General features: G+C 38.9%; 2 protein-coding genes across 2 annotated transcripts; one reads left to right on the top strand and one right to left on the bottom strand.

The window, feature by feature from the left end:
- Positions 1-2,859: 2,859 nt before the first annotated feature.
- Positions 2,860-9,781, bottom strand: LOC125646017 (uncharacterized). Its single transcript, XM_048872127.2, has 3 exons — positions 9,135-9,781; positions 8,359-8,508; positions 2,860-4,008 (listed from the first exon to the last, which is right to left on the bottom strand). The coding sequence occupies exons 1-3, from the start codon at positions 9,361-9,363 to the stop codon at positions 3,809-3,811; spliced, it is 579 nt and encodes a 192-aa protein (XP_048728084.1). The 5' UTR covers positions 9,364-9,781; the 3' UTR covers positions 2,860-3,808.
- Positions 9,782-10,243: 462 nt separating this feature from the next.
- On the top strand, positions 10,244-11,248 carry LOC125645414 (uncharacterized). The gene has a single exon (XM_048870896.1). It carries the CDS (start codon positions 10,244-10,246, stop codon positions 11,246-11,248), a length of 1,005 nt encoding a protein of 334 aa, XP_048726853.1.
- The last annotated feature ends 989 nt before the right edge of the window (positions 11,249-12,237 follow it).

Raw genomic sequence — 12,237 nt, 5'->3', positions numbered from 1 at the left:
GAGGACTTATATAGGCAGTGCCTGATGTCTACGGAGAGGACTTATATAGGCAGTGTCTGATGTCTACGGAGATGACTTATATAGGCAGTGCCTTCTACGGAGAGGACTTATATAGGCAGTGTCTGATGTCTACGGAGAGGACTTATATAGACAGTGCCTTCTACGGAGAGGACTTATATAGACAGTGCCTGATGTCTACGGAGAGGACTTATATAGGCAGTGCCTGCTGTCTACGGAGAGGACTTACATAGGCAGTGCCTGATGTCTACGGAGAGGACTTATATAGGCAGTGCCTGCTGTCTACGGAGAGGACTTACATAGGCAGTGCCTGCTGTCTACGGAGAGGACTTATATAGGCAGTGCCTGATGTCTACGGAGAGGACTTATATAGGCAGTGCCTGCTGTCTACGGAGAGGACCTATATAGGCAGTGCCTGATGTCTACGGAGAGGACTTATATAGGCAGTGCCTGATGTCTACGGAGAGGACTTATATAGGCAGTGCCTTCTACGGAGAGGACTTATATAGACAGTGCCTGATGTCTACAGAGAGGACTTATATAGGCAGTGCCTTCTACGGAGATTATTTATATAGGCAGTGCCTGATGTCTACGGAGAGGACTTATACAGACAGTGCCTGATGTCTACGGAGAGGACTTATATAGGCAGTGCCTGATGTCTACGGAGAGGACTTATATAGGCAGTGCCTGATGTCTACGGAGAGGACTTATATAGACAGTGCCTGCTGTCTATGGAGATGACTTATATAGGCAGTGCCTGCTGTCTACGGAGAGGCTTATATAGGCAGTGCCTCCTTTCTACGGAGAGGACTTATATAGACAGTGCTTGCTGTCTATGGAGATGACTTATATAGGCAGTGCCTGCTTTCTACGGATAGGACTTATATAGGCAGTGCCTGTTGTCTACGGAGACGACTTATATAGGCAGTGCCTTCTACGGAGAGGACTTATATAGACAGTGCCTGATGTATACGGAGAGGACTTATATAGACAGTGCCTGATGTCTACGGAGAGGACTTATATAGACAGTGCCTGATGTCTACGGAGAGGACTTATATAGGCAGTGTCTTCTACGGAGAGGACTTATATAGGCAGTGTCTGATGTCTACGGAGAGGACTTAAATAGACAGTGCCTGATGTCTACGGAGAGGATTTATATAGACAGTGCTTGTTGTCTATGGAGATGACTTATATAGGCAGTGCCTGCTTTCTACGGAGAGGACTTATATAGGCAGTGCCTGTTGTCTACGGAGAGGACTTATATAGGCAGTGTCTTCTACAGAGAGGACTTAAATAGGCAGTGCCTGATGTCTACGGAGAGGACTTATATAGACAGTGCCTGATGTCTACGGAGATTACTTATATAGGCAGTGCCTGATGTCTACGGAGAGGACTTATATAGGCAGTGCCTGATGTCTACGGAGAGGACTTATATAGGCAGTGTCTTCTACTTAGAGGACTTATATAGGCAGTGTCTGATGTCTACGGAGAGGACTTATATAGGCAGTGCCTGATGTCTACGGAGAGGACTTATATAGGCAGTGCCTGATGTCTACGGAGAGGACTTATATAGACAGTGCCTGCTGTCTATGGAGATGACTTATATAGGCAGTGGCTGCTGTCTACGGAGAGGACTTATATAGGCAGTGCCTCCTTTCTACGGAGAGGACTTATATAGACAGTACTTGCTGTCTATGGAGATGACTTATATAGGCAGTGCCTGCTTTCTACGGAGAGGACTTATATAGGCAGTGCCTGTTGTCTACGGAGACGACTTATATAGGCAGTGCCTTCTACGGAGAGGACTTATATAGACAGTGCCTGATGTCTACGGAGAGGACTTATATAAACAGTGCCTGATGTCTACGGAGAGGACTTATATAGACAGTGCATGATGTCTACGGAGAGGACTTATATAGGCAGTGTCTTCTACGGAGAGGACTTATATAGGCAGTGTCTGATGTCTACGGAGAGGACTTAAATAGACAGTGCCTGATGTCTACGGAGAGGACTTATATAGACAGTGCTTGTTGTCTATGAAGATTACTTATATAGGCAGTGCCTGCTTTCTACGGAGAGGACTTATATAGGCAGTGTCTGTTGTCTACGGAGAGGACTTATATAGGCAGTGTCTTCTACAGAGAGGACTTAAATAGGCAGTGCCTGATGTCTACGGAGAGGACTTATATAGACAGTGCCTGATGTCTACGGAGATTACTTATATAGGCAGTGCCTGATGTCTACGGAGAGGACTTATATAGGCAGTGCCTGATGTCTACGGAGAGGACTTATATAGGCAGTGTCTTCTACGGAGAGGACTTATATAGGCAGTGTCTGATGTCTACGGAGAAGACTTATATAGGTAGTGCCTGATGTCTACGGAGAGGACTTATATAGGCAGTGCCTGATGTCTACGGAGAGGACTTATATAGGCAGTGCCTGATGTCTACGGAGAGGACTTATATAGGCAGTGTCTGATGTCTACGGAGATGACTTATATAGGCAGTACCTGATGTCTACGGAGAGGACTTATATAGACAGTACCTGATGTCTACGGAGAGGACTTATATAGGCAGTGCCTGATGTCTACGGAGAGGACTTATATAGGCAGTGCCTTCTACAGAGAGGACTTAAATAGGCAGTGGTTGATGTCTACGGAGAGGACTTATATAGACAGTGCCTGATGTCTACGGAGATTACTTATATAGGCAGTGCCTGATGTCTACGGAGATGATTATATAGGCAGTGCCTGCTGTCCAATCCTATTATGAATTACCATAATAAAATACTGTTTAAATTAAATGATCACGTGACCCCGAAAAAACATTACGATACAATACCTACATTGTAACATTGGTCTATTTATTAAAAATCATATATAAATACATACACAACTACACAGACAACATAAACATATCTTGTAAAAGGTTTTAAATCCAAATATCTAATAATATCCATTCTTTAAACAAGATGTGCTTGTGAAACACAAATGCCCCCGATAATGGCCAATTCTGAAGATGGCCAAGGTCACATGGGCAAATATCTTGTCAAAAGAAATGGTCATGTACAATATGAAAGCTCTAATATTTATCATTTAGAAGTTATGACCAATGTAAAAATAAAATTTAAAGTAGGTCAAATGTCAAGGTCAAAAGGTTCAATACCAACGGAAAGATCTTGTAACAAGGAATACTCATGTGAAATATCAAAGCTCTATCTCTTACTGTTCAAAAGTTATTACCAAGGTTAAAGTTTTCAAAAAGTAGGTCAAACTCCAAGGTCAATGTCACAGGTAAAAATTGTTGGTACCCACGGAAAGGTCTTGTCACAAGGAATACTCATGTGAAATATCAAAGCTCTATCACTTACTGTTCAAAAGTTATTATCAAGGTTAATGTTTCAGACAGAATGACAGACAGGACAAAAACAATATGCCCCCTGATCTTCGATCTCGGGGGCATAAAAACACAAGGAATACTCATGTGAAATATCAAAGCTCCATCACTTACTGTTCAAAAGTTATTATCAAGGTTAATGTTTCAGACAGAATGACAGATAGGACAAAAACAATATGCCCCCTGATCTTCGATCTCGGGGGCATAAAAACACAAGGAATACTCATGTGAAATATCAAAGCTCTATCACTTACTGTTCAAAAGTTATTATCAAGGTTAATGTTTCAGACAGAATGACAGACAGGACAAAAACAATATGCCCCCTGATCTTCGATCTCGGGGGCATAAAAAAATGCATAACAGATTTTCAGTTCCAGACTAAGCTAGAGATGGCATCATAGTTTAGGTTTCGTGGCAAATCCTGTGAGTATTGCACTAACAAAGCATAAAATGGCGCCAGTTATAGACAGTCCAAACGCCCAAGACATTGTGTAGACTATTCGTCTGCTTACAGTAATGTCGAATGTAGATGGCGGGTATTTTCCATCTGTGGCACTGGCTCCATAAATCGTAGCGCCTATCAGTATCAAAACGCCTGAAAGATAAAATAACACTTCCGATACCATTATTAGCATAGATCAGAGACATGATTAGAACGAATGTTTGGGTACTTGTTGATTTAAGAAATCTTTAATTGTTATTAACTTTAAAATTCAAATATGTCCTTAATAAGAGAAAATTAAACAACCAATACTTGTAGAATGTACATGCATTTCATTTGTAGTACTAAGTTATCCTGGTATTTGAACAATTTAGGAGTTCGTGTATATATAAGATTTACGATTACAAAATGTTCATAATCTTGTGTGATACTATTTACAGTGCAACTAGCTACATTTTATATGCCCAAAATTTATTTTCTTTCATTTTACCTTTACAAGACCTCGTGGATTTCAATCTTGAGACAGTTAAGTATGCAATAAGGCCGTTGGAAAGGTGCATAGCCATAAATATTATGTGATTTAGTCAGAGAATAAATATTCTTCTTGTAAATCAAAGAGAATACAGAGTTTCCAATGATTTCACTGCCTCAGAGCAAGCATTGCCTTCTCAACGTTCATCAAGTATACTTGCACCCTCCATTGTGATGGAAGTTAAAGAAAGATATTAAAATTAGTCAGGCAAAACATCCCTTATAATGCATGGCATGAAGGCATAATTATCTACAGGTTTCGAAACATCATTCGCCTAAGTCAGCTTTTCTGATCACCTGTTGTCCGGCAACTGTCTGCCCGTCTGTTTGTCTGTTAACTAAGAATTTCCAACTTTTTATCTCGAACCAGAGTCAATTTCAACCAAACTTGTCATAAAACACCTTAGGGTAAAGAGGGTTCACAGATGTTTAAAAGATCCATACCATCTTCGAAAGGAAGATAATCAAGAAATAGTAAAAATATGGTGACGTCGTTTAAAATCTAAACCTCGAGAACTACTTGCATGGCCAGAAAATATCAAACGTTTGTGAAAGCATCCTTGATGAATGAAGATTGAAAATCATTCAAATCTTGGTCCCTGGGGTAGGGTGGGGTCACAATGGGGAATCAACGTTTTACATGTGGATATGTAGGAAAAATATTCTTCTAAAACCAGATTGGTCATGATTAATACGCATGCATCTTCAGCAGGGTTGGGCGGTTAAAACCGCCCCCGGTTTTAACCAGTGGTTTTAACCGTCCCGATCGATACTCCCCAAGTGGTCAATACTGGTCAATTGTGATTTAAATTGTCCATTTTTCTATTTTTTGTACATTTCTTGTAAAGATAAAAATAAATTAGGTCTTTTCATTATATGGATCAATTGTTGATTACTATTTTTCATTAGATAATCAAATCTAATTTCATACGTTTAATATATTTGGTTTGCTGAAACTGACCAAAATATCTTCAGTACCTATCAGAGGGTCACAGTTCTATAGCATAGCTTGACGATTGGCGACAGACCTCTTAATACATGTACCTGGGCAGATTAAGAATAAAAGGTAGCTGGACATTACCTGAGCACAGGAAGCAGAGTTGACAGGTGTTAATAAGCAAAGGCTGGGACCAGTGTGCCTGTTATTGTTATGAAAACATCACCAACCAACCCCCTCAAATGTTTATTCAACAGTTAAAATGAAGATTGATGAAACAATACTTATAGGTAGTTCTTGTTAAACTAAGGAATTTGAACAAAAACTTTTACATCTTCCCAAATTCAACAGTCATTTGTACATTATTTATTTAATATTATGACTTATAAGTATATTATAAACTGATAGTGCATGTTATGAATTACAGTACTGTATTTACCATAATGGTCACTTAAACACTTAAAATAAATAACACAGACTACAATGACCAAATAATTTTCAATCGACCAGTATTAAACAATATTGACCGGTTTTAACCAGTATTGACCACCGGCCCGGTCAATACTCATATTGACCACTTTTTTGCCAACCCTGATTCAGGTAGTTTAAACCGTGGTCCCAGGGCGTAGAGTGGGGTCACAGTAGGAGAACACAGTTTTACATGGGAATAGACAGGACAAATTTTTTTTAATGAATTTTATTCAGTGTCATAATTAAGAGCAACAGTGTCACGATTAGTCATATAAAAAATGTTCAAACCATGGTCCCCCGGGGTAGGGTTGGGCTACATTGTACAATAGTCCCCCGGGGTAGGGTGGGGCTACATTGTACAAACCATGGTCCCCCGGGGTAGGGTGGGGCTACATTGTACAATAGTCCCCCGGGGTAGGGTGGGGCTACATTGTACAATAAACCACGGTCCCCCGGGGTAGGGTGGGGCTACATTGTACAATAGGGAATAAAAGTTTAACATGAGGATGTATCAAACAAATCTTTTTCTTAAGATCAACAGGGACGTAATTATTGATATACAATATAATTATTGCCTCTGGTAGTGTAGATGTTAATACACGTATCAACACTTCGCGCAAGTTACGTCTCTTGTCCGCCATCTCCCGGATAAAAATCGTATTTCCCTACGTTGGCCTTTGTAATTTCCCTATCTGTAGCTTTGACATCTGTTATTTTTCCATCAATTGCAGTCAACTACAATATTGACCCAGATTGGGGCACCCCATTAACTTGTATTGGCTAAAATTCAAAGTAATAACATCTTACATTTGGTAAGATAAAGAAGGAAAACTTGGTTTTTCACCGATTGACCTTTGGCTGACCCCGCAAAGGGACATAACTCGCGGTGAAGTGTTGATACTGTATTGTTTTAAAATCATAACCGGGGTGGGTGGGTTACAGTACGATGTGACCACTGTCCACAGATGGGGAACAAATTTTTATATAAGCATTTATAATCAGAAAAAATATATAAATATACAAATCTTTGCGAGACTAACAGGGTCATGGTTATTCAAATATTCTCCTACAGTGCAGATTTCAGTTTATTCAGATCATGGCCCCGGGGTGTAAGGTGGGGCCACAGTAAGGGTGAACATTCCACATGACAATATATGAGGAAAATGTTGATAAAAATCTTCTCAACATCAGCAGGGCCATAATTTGTCTCATTAATATGCAAGCATGCAGAATAAATTTTCTTCAAAGTATAGCCTAGGAAAAGACTTCAGTAAGAGGAAAATGTTTTACATGAGAATATATGTAATAGTCTTTGAAATCTTTCTTAACAAAAACCACAGATTAAAAATATTGATATGTACCTGCAGATGCATATTTTACTGGGGTTGACTAAAGTTTTACACGAGAATAAATACAGGACATTTGAAAGAGAAAAAATATACTTAATTTCAAGAGAAGCGGGACCATAATAAATCATAATATGCAAGCATTTTATGGACCCTGGGATTTGGGAGGGAATATTAAAATCTTTAAAAATCATTTTAAAACAAATCTTCTGTAGAACAGAAAGGCCATGTTAGTCATATTGGTATGGAGGCATCCCCATGTAGTGTGGATGTTAAGTCCTGTAAAGTTACAACCCCCACGGGACTAGGTTAGGGTCTATAAAACAATCGGTCACTCTAGTTGTTCCAAAACGTCGAACCGTTACCTACGGGGGGTCGGTGTTTCAGAACAATAGCTCCAAAACTGTGAAATACCCCTCCAGAAGATGTAAGGGACTGTAGAACACTGTGTGCGTTCAAGAAGTCACTGAAAACACATTGTCCATCAAGTTTTCCAGGACTGGTTTCTATCATTTCAGTCATTCGTGTTTGCTGTTTCAGTGCATCAAGATTATCTTGTCTGTTTTGACTGTGTCTTTTAGTTTTTGAGTACCATTTTGTGATGTTTTATAATTTTTTTTTATGTTTTATTTTATTATAACCGAGACATTATATGCTGTGTGTGTGTATTTCATTATCATTATTTTAATACGCCCTGAAACTGATGTTTATTCTTATCTAGCATATTTATGGTATCTTGTGTTTTCATGTTTTATGTGTACAATCAGGATAGGTACAGCTACGGACTGTTTACATGTGATAACGCCTTTTATATCATTGCTTTTTAACGTTTTATTTATTTTCTATGTTTTTGGTGTATAACATTCTACAGTAAGGTATATACATGTATATGCATTGTAAAGCATTTTTAAGCGTACATAGTATATGAAAAGGGTGCTATATAAATATGGCATTATTATTATAATATGGGGTTAAAATTTATCATGGGATTAAAGAAGGTAAAGATTTTTAAGATTCTTCTAGTTGTAGAACAGCAGAGCCAAGGTGACTCAGATGAGCAGTGTAGCCCATTAGCCACTTGTGCTCAAATTGAAATGTGTGTTTGTGATTTTAGCATATGGCGATACATGTCAGGACATCAGTGGTATCCATTTCTCTATTCCGCATGAGAACTCCTAGTACTCAGAAGATGTTTGTTTTCAGTAGGGGAGTTCTAACCTGCAGTAATACTGGTTCCGATGACTGACAGTTTGAGAATCCGACTCCAGGTGTCCAATCTCAGAAATGTATACATCCCCAACATCACTAGGGCCCCGCTGCCGGCCAGCATGCCCAGGATCGCCATGGCCCGGGTAGCGCCCATCCAGGCTGCAATGGAATTAATTTACCCGTAAAGTGATATACATGTAGATAAAGCAAATAATTTTCGGTTTTGATTGATTGATTGAATATTGTTTAACGTCCCGCTCGAGAATATTTCACTCATATGGAGACTTCACCACTGTCGGTGAAGGGCTGCAAAATTTAGGCCTATGCTCGGCGCTAATGACCGTTGAGCAGGGAGGGATCTTTATCGTGCCACACCAGCTGTGACACGGGACTTCGGTTTTTGCTGCCTCATCCGAAGGACCGCCCCATTTAGTCGCCTCTTACGACAAGCAAGGGGGTACTGAGGACCTATTCTAACCCGGATCCCCAAGGGACATTTTCAGTTTTGTATTTTAGAAAAAATAATTGGTACAATCGTCGGCGCCGGGGTTCACTGATAAACTACACAATGCGTTACATAATGTAATAACGACTGAAAACTGGCAAGTTCTTTGTCACCTGTCACTTATATCACAACAGACTAACTAGTTCATATCTATTTCACGAATAATACACATTTCAAAGGGAAAGTGAAATGAATGATTTCAAACCATTGCGCTGAAACAGCTAGATATTGATCGATCTATTTCTTGTACATAAACGTTAGTATTATATCACAATCTCACCTTCGTCAGATATTCCAGGTGATATACACGTTGTGGCCCCTCTCCACGAGATACATTCCACCCACAGTCCGGCATTTCCGATATGAAGACGCGCAGTCCCTCCATATAAGTCAGCGTATGTCTGATGCCAGTACGGCGAGGCCAGCGCCACTATATGAAGAATCCCGCCTAAAACCAGCACCACGATTGCCACTAAACCGATGATAGAAATTTTTCGGTCTATCGCCATTTTGTATTTAATTCAAAATGCACTATAAACAACCATGTATGTGGACACACCTGTATGCCCTTAGTCATAAGCTCTGTAATATACACGCTGAAAAACACACGTGTTGACAGTAGCAAATTTCCGATCGTCTTTAAACCAGGTAAGCGGCCAATATCGATCTATTTCCGGTCAATTTTCAATGGACACACGCTGGGATCTAATTTCACCTTTTGATACAACCTTTCCCCGCATTATTTATAAACATGTCCTCAAAACAAATGGTCCGAAACGCGACACGATACTGGGTAGTCTCTCAGGACTGCATATACATGTATGTAGAGACACCTTAGCTCCTAGCTATTAAATTACCACACTATCTCCGTATGAATCACTTCAAATACTACATGCAATGATGCCTTCGGGTTATGTGAAGGACAAAGAATTAAATGTAACGCCGTTTACTCTCGTCCCGTCACACATACATGTATAAGAGTTATTTTTCTTTGTACGAATATCTTTTAACAGGTATTTTAAATAGCGGCCTTGTTATCGTTGACACAGTATGTAATGTATGCTCTAGAATTGGTTCCAAATGTTGCTCAAACTAAGAAATAAAGATAGTATCCACTACTAAAGTCAAGTTGGTGAAATCGAAATTTCGTTATGACATTGATTGAGTTATTATATCTGTGTATACAAATCGAGTATCCATTTTTAATTAGTTTACTATTTCAAAGCTTCAAAATATGAATAGCATTATATCACAGACTTAGTGCATTTGATAACACTGATTCTGCAATGAATGTTTGGAAGTATGTATCTAGAATTTCAACAATTTGAAATTAACCCAAGCATGAAATGCTATTTTAAACACTTTAAAATTACTTTCGATTTAAAAGACATGAGCCACACCGGAAGTAATTCATTTAATATGGAATGCATTAATTTATCAATACCAAATAGTGATAACGAAACTATAAATAGTAGTGACTTCCTTGGTTTTATAGAACCGGCCAGAGAAAATAACATCAGGAAAAAGCAACTGGTTTTCGTGTGTTCGTTTAAATTGGGGTCACCTTATTCTATACAGGAGATCATTCGAGTGGATGAAAATTCCGCATGCATTCTCGTAAACTCGGACTCGTTAGACTCGTTACCAAAATGTGTTAGGGTAGAAAAGAGCCCGGATAATAAATTTGTTAAAGTTGGTCATGACACGGTACTGCCAGTATCTGACATAGACGGGGTCATTCTCAGGGGCGACCAATCTCTCATCTTTAGTGATTGGAACACTTCAGCTATCAAATTAATGGCCGGTGAAGCCGTGACAACACTTGTTTCAACAGAGCCCCTCCATCCCTACGGTCTGTGTGCAGCCATAAACGAAGGATTTTTCGTGTGCTTGAATGAACACGATCCTACTGACGAAGTCAACAAGAAAACTTTCAAGAGCAGACGAAGCGTGACCAGATACTCAGATGACGGACAACTGATCATGTCATATGATCCTTTGGGGCCGGGAGGAGAACACTTATTTCAATGTCCAATTGGTGTCGTCCAAGGCAAGGATGGAGATATCTTGGTTATTGACCGAGAAAACAAAGACAAAGGCCGTGTGTACGATTTTTCTTTTGCGTTCGAGTTTCGATTCAAATACGATGGAATCGATAAATTTGATACTTTTGACCCCTTGAAGACATGTTTCGACTCAGAAGGAAGCGTTCTTATTACGGATTTTGTTAACAACTGTATCCATATGTTGGACTCTCAGGGACTGTTCCTGCAGCTGTTTTTGGCCGATGATGATTCGATCTCACACCCTTGGAGCCTGGTAGCATTTGGTCACAAATTATGGTTAAGTCATGATACAAACAAAGTTACGGTGTATGAATATGCAACAAGCTAAAATCTGCTTTTTAGCCTTGCTTCCGTACAGAAGTGTAGCTAGTAATAGTCTTTCATAATCATATTTATGACAGGGAAATACACTTGCATGCAAAACGGCTAGTGAATTGAAATGCCCCTTGATTAGAGATGACGGTCTATCTATTTTCATCAAATCAAAATTAGCGCTTTTTCAAACTTACAGACGGTATCTCCCTAGCTTTTGAAGGCAACCGCACAAGACGTTTTATCTATTGGGATAGTAAAGGTCAGTGTGTTCGAGAAAGAATTCAAAGGAGTCCAAATGACTCATACAAGTTATTTTATGTAAAAAAAAAAATGCAATCTATCTGCATTTATTTCCAAATTTAACAGAATTACATGTATAATCTTCAAGTAATGTCCCCTGAATTTTTGCTTCCCGGACAAAAACCATTCTGCTACGAAATTGCCTACTTGTGTAACTTTTTACAAACATGTAGACATTTCAAAGTTGATATATATCATTCATATATCTTTTTAAAATTTATATTAAAAGTAATAAGATGATTTGGGGTGAGAGAAAAAATCACCAAAATGAGATTTACTATCTTCCATTATTGGTCTAAATATATTGTACATGAATGTAACTTATTGGAATGTAACTTGGAATTGATTTGCACTATGTAGACACGCATATATATATATATATATATATATATATATATATATATATATATATATAATGGCGGATTTAAGGACCCCCCCCCCTCTATTTTTCAAATTTAGGTAAATTTAGAAGAAGAAAAAATAATAAAAGAAGCAAACATTTTCCCCACTCTCAGAGAAATAATTGACAAGATCTTTTGAAAAACGTATATTTTATTACCAAAAAAACCCCACCTTACAATATGTGTCATTTGATTAATTTCACCTCAAATAGTAAAACTGACTACATAGGAAACATATTCCAACTCCGTTCATCAACTATCCCAGCAGTGATGACGCGAAAATAACTGGAAAATGAAGCAA

The sequence above is a fragment of the Ostrea edulis genome, chromosome 6 (assembly GCF_947568905.1).
Source record: "Ostrea edulis chromosome 6, xbOstEdul1.1, whole genome shotgun sequence".
NCBI lineage: Eukaryota > Metazoa > Mollusca > Bivalvia > Ostreida > Ostreidae > Ostrea > Ostrea edulis.
This window is presented reverse-complemented; position numbering and strand designations above follow the sequence as displayed.

Excerpts from the sequence above, each read along its gene's own strand:
- LOC125646017 (XM_048872127.2), bottom strand. The coding sequence starts at position 9,363 with ATGGCGATAGACCGAAAAATTTCTATCATCGGTTTAGTGGCAATCGTG. Across the intron at positions 8,509-9,134 it reads ACCTGGAATATCTGACGAAG|CCTGGATGGGCGCTACCCGG; the intron begins GTGAGATTGTGA and ends ATTCCATTGCAG. Across the intron at positions 4,009-8,358 it reads CGGAACCAGTATTACTGCAG|GCGTTTTGATACTGATAGGC; the intron begins GTTAGAACTCCC and ends TTTATCTTTCAG.
- LOC125645414 (XM_048870896.1), top strand. The coding sequence starts at position 10,244 with ATGAGCCACACCGGAAGTAATTCATTTAATATGGAATGCATTAATTTA.